The sequence below is a fragment of the Leiobunum rupestre genome, chromosome 2 (assembly GCF_980474605.1).
Source record: "Leiobunum rupestre chromosome 2, qqLeiRupe1.1.hap1, whole genome shotgun sequence".
NCBI lineage: Eukaryota > Metazoa > Arthropoda > Arachnida > Opiliones > Sclerosomatidae > Leiobunum > Leiobunum rupestre.
In genome coordinates, this window is record NC_143385.1 from 17,754,773 (window position 1) to 17,775,678 (window position 20,906).

General features: G+C 36.0%; 1 protein-coding gene across 3 annotated transcripts in view; it reads left to right on the top strand.

The window, feature by feature from the left end:
* Window positions 1–16,038, top strand: part of ple (tyrosine hydroxylase ple) — a 60,028-nt gene extending 43,990 nt beyond the window's left edge. For all 3 annotated transcript variants that reach the window (XM_090164679.1, XM_090164678.1, XM_090164680.1), the window contains exons 2-13: window positions 7,081–7,215; window positions 8,875–8,991; window positions 9,402–9,582; window positions 9,655–9,743; window positions 10,276–10,343; window positions 10,511–10,561; window positions 11,019–11,164; window positions 11,236–11,371; window positions 13,264–13,390; window positions 13,447–13,542; window positions 14,300–14,433; window positions 15,499–16,038. In XM_090164679.1, the coding sequence (XP_090020805.1) occupies window positions 7,081–7,215; window positions 8,875–8,991; window positions 9,402–9,582; window positions 9,655–9,743; window positions 10,276–10,343; window positions 10,511–10,561; window positions 11,019–11,164; window positions 11,236–11,371; window positions 13,264–13,390; window positions 13,447–13,542; window positions 14,300–14,433; window positions 15,499–15,667 (1,449 nt within the window). In that variant the 3' untranslated portion in view covers window positions 15,668–16,038. The remainder of the gene's footprint in view (window positions 1–7,080; window positions 7,216–8,874; window positions 8,992–9,401; window positions 9,583–9,654; window positions 9,744–10,275; window positions 10,344–10,510; window positions 10,562–11,018; window positions 11,165–11,235; window positions 11,372–13,263; window positions 13,391–13,446; window positions 13,543–14,299; window positions 14,434–15,498) is intronic.
* Window positions 16,039–20,906: the final 4,868 nt, after the last annotated feature.

Consider the following 20,906-nt stretch of genomic DNA (forward strand, 5'->3'; position numbering starts at 1 on the left):
GCCGCGCTTCCGGTTTCGGCCATCTTTCAGAACTTTGTCCGGAAGTTCTTATTCCTCTCCGCTCTTTTTGTGGCCATAGAACATCGAAATCTACTTAATAAGCTTAAAGTCCATGACCCACGCGTCAGAATACTGCCATAACGATAATTACAAGATACCAACTATATATAGACCAATCTTCCCTTAAAAAAATGCGCCCAGTATCGGATTTAACAGGATTACTTTAATACCTCTTTTATTTAAAAGCTATAGAATAGTTATTTTATTGTTTTTTAGGCTTTTATAAAGAAATGGAGTGGTTAAGCTATAGTCTTAGTCGATAATTCAAAATAACGGTCAAAAACGCCGCCCATCAGTTTAGTAAAATATCTTCGGTGGTGTAATCGTCGGCCATTTTCGGTATGGAGATACAGGCCAGAAGGCAGGCAAGGCTGCCAGATTTCGATAGACCGAAAACGGCCAACTCTCTCAAATGTTTTCGTTTTCAAAACGAAAATTTTGCGGCGTAGCTATCGACTAAGACTATTCTTTAAACTTTGGGGGCAAAAATGCGCCTTGATAATGCAAAAATATCGTAACGTTTTTAATATAAAATGTTCCGAAGGTCTAGTCTCTCCACGTAATCGGTGTACACGCTCGTACCTTTGACTGTTCTAATGGGAGTCCGCCTACTCTTTATACTCTGTACCTTTTACAGTGTTGAGAACGCGAAATCGGTGTACAGTCTATCGGACAGTGGTTAGCCCCTCGTAACGCTTATAAACTTATAGAAGTGTTGATTGCACACAATATGTGGTTTCTTTTCGCCTGTTCTCGGACTACAAGTGTACATTCTTAACCCTAAATCGTATTATTCGCTTGTTCCGGAGTATTAGGTCTACTCTTTTTACTAATTCTGAAAAGGAGGTGTAAAGGAGAAAATAGGATTTGGTCGTCTGCTAGCCAGAATTAATAGGCTAAAAAGGCCACAGGCAGCCATTTTGGAAAAACCTTTATACTCCGAGTCTCCGACTCAAACTATTCGCCACCACAAAATCGGAGTAAAATGACGTCATAGCCTTACTGACCCTACTTCCAATAGTTCTTTTAATAAAATAATCTTGGCCATCTTGTTGAAATGTTGCCTCCCCGCTTCAGCTGTGGATCCGTTTTCTCTCCCACTAAAGAGCTTATGAACTCATTCTTAGGCATTGGCTGAACTATTCCAGGGCAACATTTCAACAATTTGGGCAAGCGTAAAGACATTTTATAAAATCACCTATTCCCGAAACAAGCGAAAGGAAACCACCTAATAAAGCAACGTCAACAGGTTAAGCTACCCCTGGGAAACGTATAGTGGGAAACGTATAGTGGGAACTTGTAGAAGTGTAGAGTAAACAAGATAGTCAAAACCCAATAGGAGTTTAAATCTAAAGTTACCTTTTCATCTGCTAAACAAACGCTTTCGGATTTATTGTCGGCTTTAACACATTTGCTTTTCCAGGGGCGTAGGAACGTTCTAGAAGTTGGAGGGGGCAAAGAGAAACGGAAACGGGTCTGGAGAATGGTTTTGAATTTTTAATGGAGTGTAGCTTCTCCGAATGCATGTGTACTGTTTACTACTATGTAAATTGTCGGGAAAAGACTGAAATTTAAACACAGTTGAGGTTCTATAAGCTTTATATGCTTTTAAAATGAGAATTTGAGCCTTTTGAAGATTTAAACTGACCAAAAAGTTGGAGGGGGCAATAACATTAGTTGCCCCTCCCAGCAAAATTATAGGGAGGGGCATTGCCCCCCCAGCCCCTCCCGGTTCCTACGCCCCTGTGCTTTTCCATTATCAATTTTTTAAAAATTATTTTAACTCAGTCCTAAACATGAATTTTAAGATGCAGACTTCGATATTTAAAATATAAAATAAAATATTGATTACGGATTTTAGCGCGTGTTGTGGTCCTAAAATGGCCAATTGAAAGCGCCAGGAGCAATCGCGGCATCACCATCACGATTCCGGTTTAAACCGCCAAAAACCAGTTACATTTAACTGGTCATAAAATGGTCAATTGAAAGCGCCAGGAGCAATCGCGGCATCACCATCACGATTCCGGTTTAAACCGCCAAAAACCAGTTACATTTAACTGGTCATAAAATGGTCAATTGAAAGCGCCAGGAGCAATCGCGGCATCACCATCACGATTCCGGTTTAAACCGCCAAAAACCAGTTACATTTAACTGGTCATAAAATGGTCAATTGAAAGCGCCAGGAGCAATCGCGGCATCACCATCACGATTCCGGTTTAAACCGCCAAAAACCAGTTACATTTAACTGGTCATAAAATGGTCAATTGAAAGCGCCAGGAGCAATCGCGGCATCACCATCACGATTCCGGTTTAAACCGCCAAAAACCAGTTACATTTAACTGGTCATAAAATGGTCAATTGAAAGCGCCAGGAGCAATCGCGGCATCACCATCACGATTCCGGTTTAAACCGCCAAAAACCAGTTACATTTAACTGGTCATAAAATGGTCAATTGAAAGCGCCAGGAGCAATCGCGGCATCACCATCACGATTCCGGTTTAAACCGCCAAAAACCAGTTACATTTAACTGGTCATAAAATGGTCAATTGAAAGCGCCAGGAGCAATCGCGGCATCACCATCACGATTCCGGTTTAAACCGCCAAAAACCAGTTACATTTAACTGGTCATAAAATGGTCAATTGAAAGCGCCAGGAGCAATCGCGGCATCACCATCACGATTCCGGTTTAAACCGCCAAAAACCAGTTACATTTAACTGGTCATAAAATGGTCAATTGAAAGCGCCAGGAGCAATCGCGGCATCACCATCACGATTCCGGTTTAAACCGCCAAAAACCAGTTGCATTTAAAAACTCCCAGAACCGTTATCAGTCGTTACGAAACATTATTTACTTAACCTACAAAACAAGACCTTCCTGCCCTTTCGACAACATATTTCGTACGTGAGATATCGCTGAAGACAATGACTCTAGGCTAAAGCGTTGAAACTGTTAATTATCCACTTCATTCTGATTAAAACGTGTTAGTTATCAACAAATTGAAAATCAGGAAGTTCGTGAAATACTAAAACTACTTTACATAATTGGAGAAATTAAGCGCTTAAAATATTGTAGACTGCGAGAAATAGGTTAAATATACAGGTAATATCATAAGTAAAGTATTAATATTAAGTATGACACTTCCTATTGTTTCGAACCCTTTTTTCGACTCTAACACTCTCGCTCAGCTCCCTACTTGGACCTGCAACCGAACTGAGAAGTATATTATCGTCGATGGTAGTAGTGTAATTCGCCTTGGGCATATTTAGCCACGAGGGGTTCTGTGCTAAGAACTAAACCTTGATTTCTCAATAACTCAGTTCAGTGATAACTTTTGCTAAATGCCATACTTATTGTTATTACGTTACTTATGGTAGTACCTACACGTACAGCGAACTTGTACTCCTACACGTCTTAATCACGTGCTTAATCTCTAAATTAATCACTTCTTTAGTACTGATTACGAAATACGTCAACGATTTAATTTAAAAAATTCATGAAAGATTCAAACCAAATAACTTGTATTAACCCTTAAATTTAGATTGAAATTATCTTCAAAACTCGTTATTTTCTACTGTTTTTTCCCAATAAAATGTTAAATGAAATGAGTGACTTCGTCGCCCTGCTTACGTCTTATCGCGTGAATAAAAGGCGTAAAACTAAAACCGTGAAAATGGCACAATTGAGAATTGCGCCACTTTTACTTATTCCCTTTTTTAAAGAATATAAAATCGCAATAATTAGGTGTGGAACCACCATGAATTAATTGCATGTCAAGCTGGCATAATTCCTTTTTCCTTTTAAAGGTTTAGAAAGTAAACTCATTAAAATGAATGCTCAAAAGATAAACCATTCATTAGATTGCTTCAAAACAACTAGGAACTTTTCTGTTAATTAGTTGGTTTAAAAGAAGCGATTTAATGTAGCAACACGTGGTTCCCAATTCCATTGGCTGCGCACAAAGTCATTGGGTGTTTTTGACAGACTAGTCTCTCAAATTCGCGAATCAATTGATAGTCCTAGTTTTCCTAGTTAGATGAGGTTACGGCAAGAATTTATTTATTTTTACCTTGGGATAAGGACTGTTGAGAGGATTTTTAACGTTATTTCAAATATATTTCTTGTTTGGGACTAGGTTGAAATATAATATTATAACACCAAAGTCATATCATTTGTCTTTTGCTTGATTTGGTTCGTGAAAGTATTTTTAGTGTCTTGAGTATTATCTTCATAAACGAACAACCCTGGTGTCATTACTAAACTCAAGGTTCATAGAGCTATTGTCAACCCGATTTCTCTGATATATATCCAGGTTTTCCCATGAATATTTCCCTGATTTTTCCAGGTGCAAGATAAAATAAAACTAAGATTTACAAATTTAATAATATAAAAGTCAAATCTTTAATAAGAAAAACGTATTAATGTATATCTGTATTCCTTATGGCAAACTTTCTGAACCCTCAAACATTTCCCTGTTTTTTACTAAAATATTGGAATTTCCCTAATATTTCCCTGACTTTTCTGTCGACAGTCGATTTCCCTGATATTTCCAGGTTTTCAAGGTTTTCCAGGTTTTAATAAACACTGTAAACTTCGCAAACTCAAGTATTGAAAAAGTATTGAGCAAAGTAGCTACTATGGTATTTCCCCTCTAAGTTTCTTGTTTAGTATAATCTTCTTTAGACGAATGTTTTTTCGAAAACCAACAACCCTGGTGTTATTACTAAACTTCGCAAACTCAAGTAAGGAAATTAATAGAGCATAGTAGCTACTACGTTGAGCTGTTTAGTAAAACGTGCTCTTTAAAATTTTGTAAAAAAAACAGTAAGATCATCTCGGTAAATAATAGTAACTTTTATAATCCATTAAAAATTCCGGCTTAAATCCTTATTTCGTCTATTTTCGCGACAAGGACTACAACGAATTGATCGAATACAATAGCTTCATCCGGGGATAAATTTAAGCCGGTCAAAGTTAAAAAGCTACTTTATAAGGGTATTAATGCGAAGTTTCTTGACCCGTGACGAATTTTATTAGAAATTTTCGGCAACCAACGAGATCCCGCCATTGTTCGAGTGTCGATATTTTCCAAGGTTTAAATAGAAGTAAGCCATTCAAGCTCCAAATCCCCGTTTTGAATCGCTCTTATCGGCGGCTAGCTTAAAGAAAAATCAATTATTTTTCCGAAATAACGGAGCGTAGCGTTAATAACAATTTATTCTCGGGATTGAAAAGCTTTTGAAAGATTAAACCCTTTTTTCTTCTAATTCAAACCGCTTTCCCGTTCCATGTGCAATTTCGCAGGTAATGACTTCATCGACTCACTATAAATTTCGAGGCAACTATTTTGCAAATATTGCTCCTATATCTGTTACCGAGAATAACGTCACGAATAACAGGGTAGTCAATTTAGACACTACCCCCTCGAAATACGTAACTGAAAAAAATACGTTTATTTCAATTATAAAAAGCTGGTCAACATCAGTCTTGTACTTTATATAAAATAAATCCTTTGAGATTATAGGTTGTCTTCCCATACGCCCTTATATATAAAGCAATATCGAAATAATTTAATACCTTGACTAGATTTTAAATTCAAATAAATCTTTAATTTTAAGTTTAAATAATTAAATATGAATGGGGATCAAACAATACCGGTAACTGTAAGTTCAAATCACTATTTGTAACGATTTTTCCCGTTATTAAATGCTGGGTTTAGATGACTCAGGAAATTAGGTGTTCAAGTTATTTTTTTAATTTTAATTACCAAAATCTTTCTTAAAGATTTTAGATTCTTATAGATTAAACATCGTTTCTTAGATCTTAATTGTGAAAATTACCTCATTCTTTAATTGAAATTAAGTTAATTAATTAATAAAAATTAAATAATTAATTAAATAAATAGAGTAAGTGCAAGTAACAACACTGAACTAGTAAGTTAATTAATTAATTAATAAGTTATAGTTAGTTAGTTAATTAATTAATAAGTTAGTTAATTAATTAATACCTTCTAGTTAGTTAGTTAGTTAATTAATTAATTAATACCTTCTAGTTAGTTAATTAATTAATTAATAAGTTAGTTAATTAATTAATACCTTCTAGTTAGTTAGTTAATTAATTAATTAATACGTTCTAGTTAGTTAATTAATTAATTAATTAATAAGTTCTAGTTAGTTAATTAATTAATTAATAAGTTCTAGTTAGTTAATTAATAAGTTATATTTAATTAATTTATTAATTAAAAAGTTATATTTAATTATTTAATTAATTAATTAATATATTAGTGTTACAGTTAATAAATTTATTAATATATTAGTGTTACAGTTAATAAATTTATAAGTGTTATAGTTAATTAATGTATTAGTTTTATAGTGAATTAATGTATTAGTGTTACAGTTAATAAATTTATTAGTGATATAATTAATTATTGTATTAGTGATATAATTAATTATTGTATTAGTGATATAATTAATTATTGTATTAGTGTTACAGTTAATAAATTTATTAATGTTATAGTTAATTAATATATTAGTGTTATAGTTAATAAATTTATTAACGTCATCATTAATGTATTTATTAACGTTATCATTAATGTATTTATTAACGTTATCATTAATGTATTTATTAACGTTATCATTAATGTATTTATTAACGTTATCATTAATGTATTTATTAATGTTATCATTATTGATGATGTAAACACTTATTTATTTATTGAACTTATATTTTTGTTATGATTATTTAAACAATTAATTATTGAACTTATATTTTTGTTATGATTATTTAAACAATTAATTATTGAACTTATATTTTTATGATTATTTAAACAATTAATTATTGAACTTATAGTTTTGTTATGATTATTTAAACAATTAATTATTGAACTTATATTTTTTTATGATTATTTAAACAATTAATTATTGAACTTATATTTTTGTTATGATTATTTAAACAATTAATTATTAAACTTATATTTTTGTTATGGTGATTTAAACAATTAATTATAATCTCTTAAATTTCAGCATGGCTATCCGTCCCGTCGCCGATCGCTGGTGGACGATGCCAAATTCGAGACGGTCAAGCTTAAAGAAGCCAAGGACACTTGGCTCATGGAGCAAATGGCTCATTCCGAAGAGGAAAAGCTATCCGAGGAAGAGGTAATTCGTTTCAATCTAGATTACACACTTACAAACTCGCTACAGATGCTCAATATAGCTCTCTAATGCTTCTGTATTTATAATTAAATGACACCGAAGATACCGGTAATTATATAAAACTATCCAGATATATTATGTATGCATGTGTTGAAAATACCCCCAAAACCTAAAATTCGCAATTACAAAAACCCCTTTTTATACCAAGCTCAAGTTTTGGAATGCTGCATGGGTTGGTGGGGGCTTGTATGTAAATTTACCTAAAGGTTTAACCAGGGTTATTCAACCTATAGAAGGTTAGATTACGACGCTATCCCGATAGAAACACAAGTCGCATCATTCGTCATACCAGGGTTGTAGAGAGATGGTTCGATCACTGAGCAATTCTACCATAGGAGAGTTTGGCTAAAGAAAAAGTGGCAAAAAGATGGCGCGCCCGACACTGTGTAGCCCCTTCAGATACTTAGATGCATAGAAGTGCTGAGGTGCAGCCTGATTTACAGGAGATAACGGGAAATTTAAATATTACAATCTAACTGGGATCATTTTAATTTCGGTTTCGTTTTTACACGTTTGAATTTTAAGGAAATTTATTTTTTTAATATTTATAATTAGCGAACATTAAATTTCAGTTTCTCAGATATTTATTTGAACTGAAATACAAATTTTGTACTAGAATTAATAAAGGAATAACACTGACCGTAGTTTTGCCTTTTGGCTCTTAACTAGCTTAGGTTTGCTTAGATTGTTCGCAATTTTCAAAATTAAATTGTTAATGAATTTATAACAAAGCGAAAATTAACTAATTTAGAGATCATAAAGAACCGAGATCAATCGACACGAAAACTTGGTAGTGTTCCCTTTCCGTAGGTACTCCAATGTAATGAGGTAAAGCCCACAAAATATCGGTAGGGGCTACTTAGCGTCACTACAGCGCCATCCGCGGTAGAAAAATATTTCGCAAAATAAAAAATCTAAGTGATCAAACCATCTCTCTACAACCCTCGTCATACTTACTATCCCCCGAATGTGTGAAAAGGGATTTTCTATTTGTCGACAACGCCCTCTGTTGCAGATAAATAGAAGCTTATAAAAATAAGTAAACAATGGTGGGTCGATTAATTATTAAAATAATTAAATTTAACTTATTTACATTTATAACTTAAATAAATGTAATTTAATATAATTTAATTAATAAATGTTTTCATTAAATATTTATTAATCAAATGATGGCTATCGTTACTCTATGTAATTAACCTAGAAAAATAATGGAAATTTGGGAAAAGTAGGTCTTACTTATGGGCGCCATCCATAATCAGGGCTAATAAAGTTGAATAACCCTGATTTAACAAAATTTAATCCCCGGTTTATGAAATTCAAAATCCTAAACGCTTAGAATTGTTTACAACATTTCAATGTCGTCTGTTTGCATGTCCAGTTAGGCTCAACTAAAACAATTATGGTATGGAGGTGTTACCAGATATCATCAAAGTTATTATGTATTAAGTATTAAGTCATCCTTACCTTCAAAAGTAATAGCGATAGATGGCTGTGCGATATTGAAGCTAGCTATAGTAGTGCAATTACAAAATTCATAAATTCCTTATCACAGTAATCGTAATCAAGATTATAGCGTTTTAAAATTTCTTTGTGTCTTGTCAGGTTTTTCTCGTGAACGAAATTGCTAAAAACGAAGAAGCTGGACCAGTGCCCGTTAACATTATTCTTGGACTTGGAGATAACATCAACACATTACCCAGGATTCTCAAATTGATTGAGGTAATACATTGTTCCCTTAAAAGGCATATGAACTAAATTGCAAAATCATCTGCTAACACACGATGCCACTTGCGCACCTAGCGGCAATCTAGTGGTAGAAAAGCTTGTACCCCTTTTAATAGCAAGTAGTTCCCTAGACGAAGGGATTAAGCCATTAGAGACCGAATTTTAAATAACAGATGGCGCCAACAGTTTAAAAACGTATTGGTGTTTAATGTGGACAATTCAACTAACGGTTACTAGGGTTGAACCCAATCCACCTACTGCTTCAACAGTTAGCTCCTTCTCCCTTAAAAAACCAAATCAACCCGGTATCTAATTGGTTGCCTACGGCTTTGCGATTGAAGAAATGTTTATTTCCCTTTAAGCAATTTGTAAATTGTTCTATAAAATTTTGATTTCCTCGTTAGGCCTGCAAAGGGGGAATATTGCATTTGGAAACTCGCCAAACCGAGCGTCGAGATTTTCAGTTCGACGTCTTTGTCAAGCTGCAGATCACCAGGACGAGTTTGCTGAACCTGATGAGAGCCTTGCGTCAAAACAGTTTGGCCGAGATCAATATTCTCAACGAAGAACGACTGAGCATCAAAGGTGAGCTTTTGAAAATTGAATGTACGCTACAGTCTTATACAATCTCAATGTTCGTGTTCATACTCTTTGTAGAACCTTGGTTTCCACGTCACATCAGTGATTTGGATTTCTGCACGCACATTCTGACCAAGTTCGAACCGGACCTTGATTCTGATCACCCTGTAAGAATCACATCTTCAGTCATAACATAAGTTTATAATTATGTTTCACATAAGTGTGTCAGTTCCATATCTTCCACACGTGTATTACATTTTTACTGAGAGCTAATTTCTTGAACGACCACATTGTTGGTGGACTTATAACTGAATCTTTACCCATCGTGATACTTTAAAGTTTTCATTTTCTCTAAACATATATTTTGGGAATAATAATAATAATCATCATCATCATCATCATCTAGGCTAATACCCTTGGCACCACCTTAGGAACAAGTCACCGAGCGTCTTTTAATGCCATTAAACAGGTGGCCGGGTTACAACGCGTAGGAGGGTGGTGGCAAGCCCTTCATGCCACGCGAGCCAACAGCTCCCTACACTTACTATTACCGTTACTATTACGTCAATTGCGCGTCCCAGCACATATAGCTATCACTAATTATTTTGACTAGCAGACACACTTATGGAAGTTTACTACAGACTTATGGTAAAAAGCATAATATTAATATCATCAACTTAATCTGTCATTATTTTGAAGGGCTACTCCGACGTCGCTTACCGTCAACGCAGAAAAGACATTGCTTTGATCGCATTTGATTACAAACAGTAAGTATCTACAGTACAATTCTATTTCCAAATAGTATTTTAATACCTAGTTCTATTATTTAAATGCTCTAATCAGATTTCGGTAAGATTAACCACATATTTAATACGGATTAAGCGTATTGACTTCTCGTAATCCCAGTGGTTAAATAATATTTTCCGTTTTACAGTGGTATGCCAATTCCAACTATCAAGTACAATCCAGAAGAAATCAAAACATGGTAAGTAAATGGTAGTATAAATAGAAAATAATTATAGCTACTTGTGCTATAATAGGCTTAACAATAAGTATCCTAATTGTGTGACCGAACCTTTTGTTCGACACTGACACTCTCGGCCAGCAGGCCCGAGCACCGACTAGGACTTGCACCTGAGAAGAGTAGTATATTATCATCCTTGCTAGTAGTATTTTTCACCTTGGGCATATTTAGACCTAAGTGGTCTCTGTGCTGAGAACTAAACCTTGTTTTCGCAATAGCTCTGAAAATCAGTTCGGCGTCAATTTTTCCTAATTGATATACTTATGGTTATTATGTTACTTAGGCTACCACCTATTTTCAAAAACCCATATTACTCAATTTAAATTTAAATCAATTTTCCGAAAGTAATTAACCACGAAACTAATATCTCAGTTGCAGCATAATTTAAAGGAGACTAACCATTTTTGATTTCTTTCAGGGGTGTGGTTTACCAACATATCATAGATTTGTACCCGCTCCACGCTTGCAAAGAGCACGTGAGCACTTTCCAGATATTAGAGAAGGAATGTGGCTACAGAGAAGATAACATTCCACAATTGGAGGACGTCTCGATGTTTTTAAAAAGTAAGAGTGAAAACACGCTTATCAACCTTCCATTGCGAACACTTTCAAATAATAATTTTAATTTCTATCAGAACGAACTGGTTTTTGCTTAAGACCAGCGGCTGGATTGCTAACTGCGAGGGATTTCTTGGCCAGTTTGGCATTCAGGACGTTTCAATGCACGCAGTACGTCCGCCACTCGTCGTCTCCGCATCACTCTCCCGAGCCGTAAGTCACAATCGTAGTATCATACTAGAGCTTCAAACTATAGTTTAAGTCACGAATCCATACCTCTACTTGGAATGCTTATCCTGCCGTATCGCGTATGGTAAGATCACTCTGACGGCTTTGGCCCCGCCTACGAGATAAAAAAAAAACGCCTTTGCCCGCGCTCTCCTCTCACGTTGTTGTATCTTAAGTTAACATAGTGACGTCAAAAAAACCGTCAGCCACATCGAGACGAAAATCTGCCACGATAAGCATTCCAAGTAGAGGTATGGATTCCGGTTTAAATCGATTTGAATGCCAGTTCCCAAGGAAACCCCTTACACCAAAGAGATCCCGTAAAGTATCGCCCCCTATCGTAATCGTAACCGTAGCGCAAAATATTTTCATTGTATCACCCTACGAGAAGCTCCGGCAGTTTATAAGTTTAACCACGGATAATAGTATACGTAACTCTTTCAAAAATAGTTAATCAACTACAATCTCTGTTGCTAAACATAAAGTAGTTGTGAACCTTTTCATATTTCAACTTATTTTATTCAGTGGCGGATACAGAAAAAACTCAAGGGGGCGGGCGCTAAAAGACATCTTGAGCTATGGGTGTAGTAACAAATCATCAAGTCACATGGTGGCGCCCTCCCCTTGCCTTGAACCGCGCTTGATGCTGGACGCCCGCGTCAATGGGGGGCACACCCATATGAATCCGCCACTGATTTTAATTAAACGAAAAGATGCGTATTATAATTAAAGATTAAAATTTAACACTAAGCTTTGGTCACCAGATGGTGAACGTGTTAAATTTGGGAAATACGAACCTTAGGATTTGAGAATCGATGGCCTTTTGCAAATATAAAGCAGTTATCAGGTGATTCCGAAATGAAATATCGATAAATACCGGTATAAAAGAGTTACTTCTTTGGGCTCGCGCTCTGGATATTAGTAGATTGTGGACTTTCAAGGGAGAGCTGGGAGGGTTGAAGTTCATTTAAAGCAAGTGGCGGCTCGACGTGTAGTAGCTCTTTTTTCAATAAATGTCGCTAGCTTCAAAATCAAAAAGGCGATACTTAAAGGTACCCCTCGCGTTGATTGGATCGTTTGTAAATTGGTCAATAAGATAAATGACAGCAATTATAAATAATATTTTTACACAGGATATATAATTTAGGTTTAAGTCCACTAATTAGAGTATGAGTTGTCGAACTATAATTCTCGACAATGGCTCTCTGACGACGTTACCATTTGGCACCAGGCTCTCCAGTCGCGTTTTTCGAAGAATCTGATTGAACAAAGCCAACTCTAATAACAGGGGAATTCATAATACAGGTGGCAATGATAGAGCTGCCACTTAAATTGCTTTGAAATACGTTCGGCTCTTGATCGGAACTACTACACTATTTCGAAGGAACTGTCGAAAGCGGCATCTATCGTACCATCCAGGTACTACACTAGAGCCGCCCCTTGCTTTAAGCTGGATTTATTTACAATCCGGGATTTGTCAGAGTGGTTAGCACTTTCGCCTAGAAGCAAAAGGAGGCGCGTTAGATTCCAGCTTGAGGCACTGGAAGTTCTGGAATTACTCCTTCCGCGTTGCTTTTGCAAGTTCTCTCCCCTCAAGGTTAAAGGGAGTTTGCATCGATAATTTTGGTTTCCCCTTTCCAAAAAAAAATAGATGTTAACTTTAATAGTAAGTGTAGGAAGCTGTTGGCTCGCGTGGCATGAAGGGCTTACCACCACCCTCCTGCGCCTTGTAACCCGAACAAATGATTTAAAGGCTTTGAATGTCGCTAGATGACTTGGGCGGTGGCTAGGGTATTAGCGTAGCTAATTATTATTATGACCGTTCGAGCCATGGGAGACAGAAAGTCATTACAATCCAGTGTTTTTCTTTCAAACAGTGACTGCATCCATGAGTTGTTGGGACACATACCGATGTTGGCCGACCCAGGCTTCGCCCAGTTTTCCCAAGAGATCGGAATGGCGTCCCTCGGCGCATCGGATGAAGACATTGAAAAACTAGCCACAGTAAGCTCGTTGGTACAATTCTAATATATTTGAATTCTAACGTGTTTTTCTTGAAGCTTTACTGGTTTACCGTTGAATTTGGTTTCTGCAAACAAGAAGGAAAAATTAAGGCTTACGGGGCTGGACTCTTGTCCTCATTTGGTGAACTATTGGTATGTAAAATTTAGATATCATACTATCATAGGTCTATTAATAATAATCCATATAGTGTGCCACTTTAGGAAATATTTTACTGACAAGGAGACTACCCGAGGTGATAATCACCGATTTTATTGAAACTAGGTGGGTATGTAAACCTTATGGTAACATGAAATTTCACCAAGTGAAAAATTGCAACGGGCATTAGTTGTGCCCTGGCAACCGAAAATGTTTTTGACAAAGAAGTATGTATATTTTCTCATTGAAAATAACATGGGAATCTGAGCACTTCTAAAAACAATTTAAAAAAATTTAAATTTCAAAACCAAAAAAAATAGATAAAAATTGACAAATGAAATGAATTTTATGATATTTTGATGAATTTTGGTCAATTTGATCAAAATATGTAAAAATTGATCAATTGTTATTTTCAATGGGACAATATACAGACTGTGTTGTCAAAAACATTTTCGCTTGCCATGGCAAAAATAATGCCCATTGCAACTTTTCCCTTGGTGAAATTTCATGTTACCATAAGGTCTACATACCCACCTAGTTTCAACAAAATCGGTGATTATCACCTCGGGTAGTCTCCTCGTGAGTGCTATTCACGAGGTGACGTCATTCTCTAGCGGGTGGTGGCCCGTTATAGTCGGCGTTGTGAATAGCTCTCAGTAAAATTTTGTATGTGAAGAATGGGGTCATACTTATGGAATAATATTATTCCTTTATGGTTCTATCATTTACTTCATAATGGATTTCTTTATTCAGCATGGTATCTCCGGAAAACCACAACTTTTACCTTTTGACCCAGAAAAAACCGCGGTCCAACAATATCAAGATCAAGATTATCAAGATGTCTATTTTGTAGCGGAAAGCTTCGAAGATGCCAAGGAAAAATTCAGGTACTATTATTCTTTTCAACTTGCCTCTAAATCTTGGGTAGTAAAACCAGAAATAAGTAATATATATAAAGGGAAGTTTTAATTCCCAATGCTATTAGTGTTATTTGTTTTAAACATGTGTCTTTGTATGCTCACGCATCCGCGGTTTCGGTGGAAAATCGGCCTTACATTTTTACGTCGTAGATAAATAATTATCTCGTAAGAGCAAAAGTGACATAATTACCAAAAGTGTGACAATCCCTGTACTTTCGTATGCTAAAGGTTTAATGAATGCTCGACATAAAAGACTATTTATTGTCGCCTTTCTGGATATTTTTTAGTCTATGGTATTATATCGTAGGTAGATGGCGAAATCATCTCCACAGAACGACGAAAAATCAAAAAATACACTAACTTTGACCAGTGCTACTTAGTTCCTCCGTTCCTCACTAGGAGGCGTTAATTGTTGGTTTTAACTTCCTTCCCTCCCCAAGGCATACTTTCCCTTCTCCCCTCCCAACTTGTATTTCGCCAGTAACATTCATTAAGAAATAGGTCCGATTGACACACTTTTGGTAATTATGTCACTTTTGGTAAGAGATAGATTACTTTTGTTAAAACGTTTTGCTTGGGATTTGATCGAATATAACCAATGCAAATCCAGAATCCAAAATGTAACATAATAAGTATGCCATAACAACTCCATGAAGAAATACAAATAAATGGGTTAAATAGATCAACCTCGGAGAAGCTAGCACCGTTACGCCACCTAGACTCGTTTCAGACGCGAATTTATTTATACTTTGGGATTTTTAGAATTTATCCTAAACCACCTCTCTATCCAACAGAAAGATGCTCCCGTAAAACAAATCAGACCGACCCAGTATCTTATAGGTTCCATAAAACTCATGTTGTAAAACGAGATAGAAACATTTTCCGTTATCCCACTAGGGGGAACTAGGCCATGGTGCCCGCGAATCATAACAATATAGTTATTATCCCTAAGTATAAATACATCCTTGGTATTTCTTTACAAAAAAAGGTTCTAAGCTATTTATTTGTACTTTGACACGATTTAAATTTTAGGAGCTTCGTTAACCGCAAGATTTATCGACCTTACGAAGTGAGGTATGATCCTTTCACCCAGAGCGTCACGGTACTGGACACTGTGGACAAGCTGACCAGTCTCGCAGAGTCCGTCAAGACCGAAACGATGAAACTAGAGAACGCTATAAAAAGATTGAAATCATTGTGATCGAGCCTTGTCTCATTATCTGTAAAATAATTAATTATATATGCATAGATAGCTATTCCGTTGTCTATCAATAGCAAGTCAGACCGATTTTTTTTTTATATATATATATTATATGCATTTAAAGTAATGTAAAATACATGGTAATGTAAAATTATTTGAGAAAGTCGCTAAATACCGTTAAATATATTATGTTTTAAATGTATTTGTGTTACAAATAGATTCAAACTACTCCACTTTTGAAAGACAAAGTGTCTATCAATTTCAGTATCCCCAACTAATTGCAAAGTCTGAATACGAAAGTTTGCCATCGTTAGTAGCGGGACAAAAGTCAAGTAGTTTGACATATAGATTTATTGTTGTGCCAAAGTTCACAGTTCACACTTTGTAAATTTCGAAGTGGAAATGTATTAACGCTTTCGTTGTTAATAAAGTTTACATGCGGCACTTATACATTCTTATCTTTTGAGCAACTACAACATTGCCAACACCTTGTACGTAACAAGAAATCTTATTACATTTCTTTGAAAGTAATTTGAAACCACATCCGCGTTCGATTTTTAGATTATATTTGCCAATAAGCAAGTTTCAATTATCGCACCGCCATCTATTGGCTCTTAAAATAACCTAATTGTTGTGCAGAGTGGTTAGCACTTTCAGCTTGTGACACTGCAGGTGAGAACTTGGTATAATAGCTATTCTACAATGTACTTTGAAATACCAGAATATGTGAAACGTATACATTTATTTTTGTTTTGAGGATAGAAAATGTAGACGAAAATCTCCTTCCCCATGGCCAAGGCAGGGATGCCACATTGGGCTGGAAAGCAGCCAATAGACGCTTCAATAAATTATCCTCTCATGAAAGCGCCAAGAAGTAATATTTAGGTGAGCCAGGACCTGCAAGTCACTGTTTATATAGTGCTTGTTAAAATAATGGAAATATTAAGGATTGGCAAAAACACTTCCATTATTTCTACAAGCACTATATTAAAAATACCTTCCGGGTCCTAGCTCTCGGTAATATGACCTCTTGGCGATTTCCTGGGAGGAGGATTTATTTAAGCGCCTATTGGGCTTTTTTTCCAGAAAATTGGCTGGAAATGAAAGGCTTGGCTGCTGGCGGGAAAGTGGACTTTTCGTGTTTTTTTGTTTTTATTTTAGATAAATAAATATAATACTCCGCTGAGTATAGTATTATATATTTGAAACGTCTTTTACAAGGCTCATAGCGTCACAAATTAAAGAACACTGCAGTGCCAAATCCAGATAATGATTGTTGCAGTGCACATAGAGATATTTCAGTTGTTCTTCCGTAATTCGATTTTGAACACCTTTCACTCGGCCAGACATATTTGCTGCTCCATCAAAACAATGGCCTCTCCATTTATCTATGCCTAATCCAAGTCTCAATAACATATCTTTAATGCACAAAAATAGATCCTCTCCAGACGATGATTGTGGCTTGTACATTCCCAGAAAAACTTCTCTAATTTATAATAAACAATAATAAACAGCTAGGCTAATACCTAAGACCATTTACACCTGGACTACAATGCCAACGTTATAACTCCGATTTCCGAGTGTCCGCTACAAAACACCACCAAGTGGAGAAAATCCGCGAAAGTAATCCACAAACATGCAGCAACCCCCCCCCCCCTTTTATTATCACCCTTCTTTAAGAGGCGAACGGTTCGCGCTCTCTTCCGCTGTTTTTCTCGGACTCGGGGTTCCTCTTCATTTCTAGCGGGGGTCTAAATAAATTTTCGGTGGTCTGCAACTTCTCGGCCGTTGCCGCCGTTAAGTGGTTAAGCCTAGGGCCCTAGGCAACAATAATGCCGGCTATTCGGTGCTCTTATGGTGCATGCAAAAACGATAAGCGGTATATTCAAGACAATATTAAGTTAACTAAGATTCCCAGTGTAAAACTTGAACGTGCCAATTGTGATAAGTGGGTCAAGGCTTGTGGTAGGTTAGACCTTACAATGAAAGATTTGAAGAGTCGATACTCGAACAACCAGCCTAAACGATTTTACGTGTGCTTGTCGCATTAATAATTCATAATTATACATACCTTCAACAAGTTCCCAAAACGTTTTGGGTGAAATTTCAATAAACTTTGCCATGTGGTTTCCACTTAAGCCTTGACGCCGTAAATAACGGGCTAAAATTGGTCACGACTCGCGGGGCGACCGAGTAAAATGTCGGGAGAGGCGAGCGCAACGCTATGAACGAAAGGAGCGCGAAGTGAACGCGTTTTTTCAGCCCGAATTCCCTTGTGGACGATAGTTGCCTCTAAATAACGATGGTGGCGTTGGGGTAGCGGCGACACTAGCCTAACAACAACGCCTATCTTCATTGCAGTCCAGGTGTAAATGGTCTTAGCTATTACCCAAGGCACCACCTTAGGCTTAAGTCCTCAAGCGACTTTTGTAGCCATTAATTCAGGTGGCCGGGTTACGATGCGTGGGAGGGTGGTGGCAAGCCCTTCCTGCCACGGGAGCCAACAGCTCCCTACATTAATTATTATCTTTAACGTCAACAAGTTTTTATGGAAGAGGAAACCGGTTCTATAGGCGATTTTCGCCGCCGTTTTCACCGCAATTTCCCCCCATTAGATTTACCTTAATTTTTTTAGTGAGTGTCACTTCATATTTTACTTCTCTTTATTTCCAATCTTATATTTGGGCAATATTTTTTTATAAAAAAAAATTATTTCTTCAAATGTTATACATTTTTTATTGGTATATATAAAAATTGAATGGGCGGACATAGGGGGCAGAGTAGAGGGACTACAGAGACGACGATTTTTTAGTTTTTGTGACTGAAAATATCGAAAAATATTTTCGCCGCAATTTGCGCCGTTTTCAATGGTTTTCGCCGCTTTTTCGCCGGTTTTAAAATTTATGGTGCCCACCGAGACAGTTTTCGCCGAAAACGCCCTTTTTCGCCGCAAAGTGGAAACACTGGGTATTCCTCCACTACGGGCTCCTCTCTCCCCCTCTCTCTACGGCAACGCAGCGCGAGCCAGAATCGCGGACATAAAAGATTAGCGACCTTTTTCTACATGTTTTAAAAAAATTCGTCTGCTAGTTTTCGAATATAAAAATTCCGTTGCTTGATTTATTGGCGACGAATACGCCGGGAGTTACACTTATCTCACCCTGATTAATCAGTTATTGTGTGCTGGTGTCTAGGGCCTTCGGTCGACACCGATTTGTGTCTATAAAAAAAAATAGGACGAATACTCCTCTCCATAACTTTACTTTAGGAAATTAGTTAGTTAGTGTGTATATTCATAGAATCTAATGTTGTTTTTACTAGTTCAATAATTTTAGTAATGTGAAGATACCGTTGCTATGATAATTGTCGTAGTGACTCTCGGTGCCATAAGGATATAGTTTTTTTATCCCATACCTAAACCTGAATGGGAAAAAGATACACATAACCTAAAAATGGATCGAGTCGATTAACCGTCAAAGCATTACTGTTGAAACTTTAGAACCACACCACCACGTTTGTAATTTACATTTTGTGGATGGTAAAGGACCCACCAAGGAAGACCCTTCGCCTAAGCGACCGTATCCAAAATCATTTAATATATTTAACGTATTAAATTTTAATAAGGTTTGTAAGAATGTCTAAGATCTTAATTAGAAGTTTTGTAAGTTATTATTTATTATGTGAGTAAACTATTATTTATAATGTGAGTAAGCTATTATTTATAATGTGAGTAAGCTATTATTTATAATGTGAGTAAGCTATTATTTATAATGTGAGTAAGCTATTATTTATAAGTGAGTAAGCTATTATTTATAATGTGAGTAAGCTATTATTTATAATGTGAGTAAGCTATTATTTATAATGTGAGTAAGCTATTATTTATAATGTGAGTAAGCTATTATTTATAATGTGAGTAAGCTATTATTTATTATGTGAGTAAGCTATTATTTATTATGTGAGTAAGCTATTATTTATAATGTGAGTAAGCTATTATTTATTATGTGAGTAAGCTATTATTTATAATGTGAGTAAGCTATTATTTATAATGTGAGTAAGCTATTATTTATAATGTGAGTAAGCTATTATTTATAATGTCAGTAAGCTATTATTTATAATGTGAGTAAGCTATTATGTATAATGTGAGTAAGCTATTATGTATAATGTGAGTAAGCTATTATGTATAATGTGAGTAAGCTATTATGTATAATGTGAATAAGCTATTATGTATAATGTCAGTAAGCTATTATGTATAATGTGAGTAAGCTATTATGTATAATGTTAGTAAGCTATTATGTATAATGTGAGTAAGCTATTATGTATAATGTGAGTAAGCTATTATGTATAATGTGAGTAAGCTATTATGTATAATGTTAGTAAGCTATTATGTATAATGTGAGTAAGCTATTATTTATAATGTGAGTAAGCTATAATCAGAAATACATAAACCGAAATTATCAGCGTCCTATTCCTCTAACACGGGAGGCAAGTTCCCCGTTTTCCCCCACCTTAGTGGCCGGATGTCATCTTCCCCTTCTCGAAAAGAGAACCTCCTCACTCCCTCAGCGAAGGTTTGAATACGCTACCTGGCGACGGCCGAGCGAAACTTTCAGTTGCTATTAATTAATGAAGCCCAGTTAACGACTAATAAAAACTAGGCTAACTTGACTACGTTAAAATTATACACAATAAATATTTGTATTATTTTGTTAAAATAATAGGCGCTTAAATAAAACATCTTCCCAGAAATCGCCAAGAAGTAATATTTCCGACAGCCAGGACTCATTGTTACTATTTATACAGTGCTTGTTGAAATACTAGAAGCTGGAAACTTTTCTAGAACATAACATCGGTTTTTTTCTAAGCCTTAAAGCAAGTGCCGGCTCTATCGTTGCCCTCTGTATTTTTGATTGGGTCTATGTAACGAAGATGGCTATGATTGCTTAGATCGCCGGGAAGGTGCTTCCATCTATTATCGACTTTCAAAAACTTATTGTCATTTATTTGAAAGTCGAAGATTACGTGATTGAAACACGTGGTTGTGGAAAAGCCAATCCAAGCTAAGTTAACTGCGCACGTGATTACGCAAAGCCAATTAAAGGAAGAGGTACGTCGAGGCACCTACTTTTGAGGGAATAATTTGCTTGCTCAACTTGTTTCAATTTCCACTAAACTCTACGTTAGTGACATCTTTCGCTCGCCAATGATACTAACCTTAAAATAGGAGCCGACACTTGCTTTA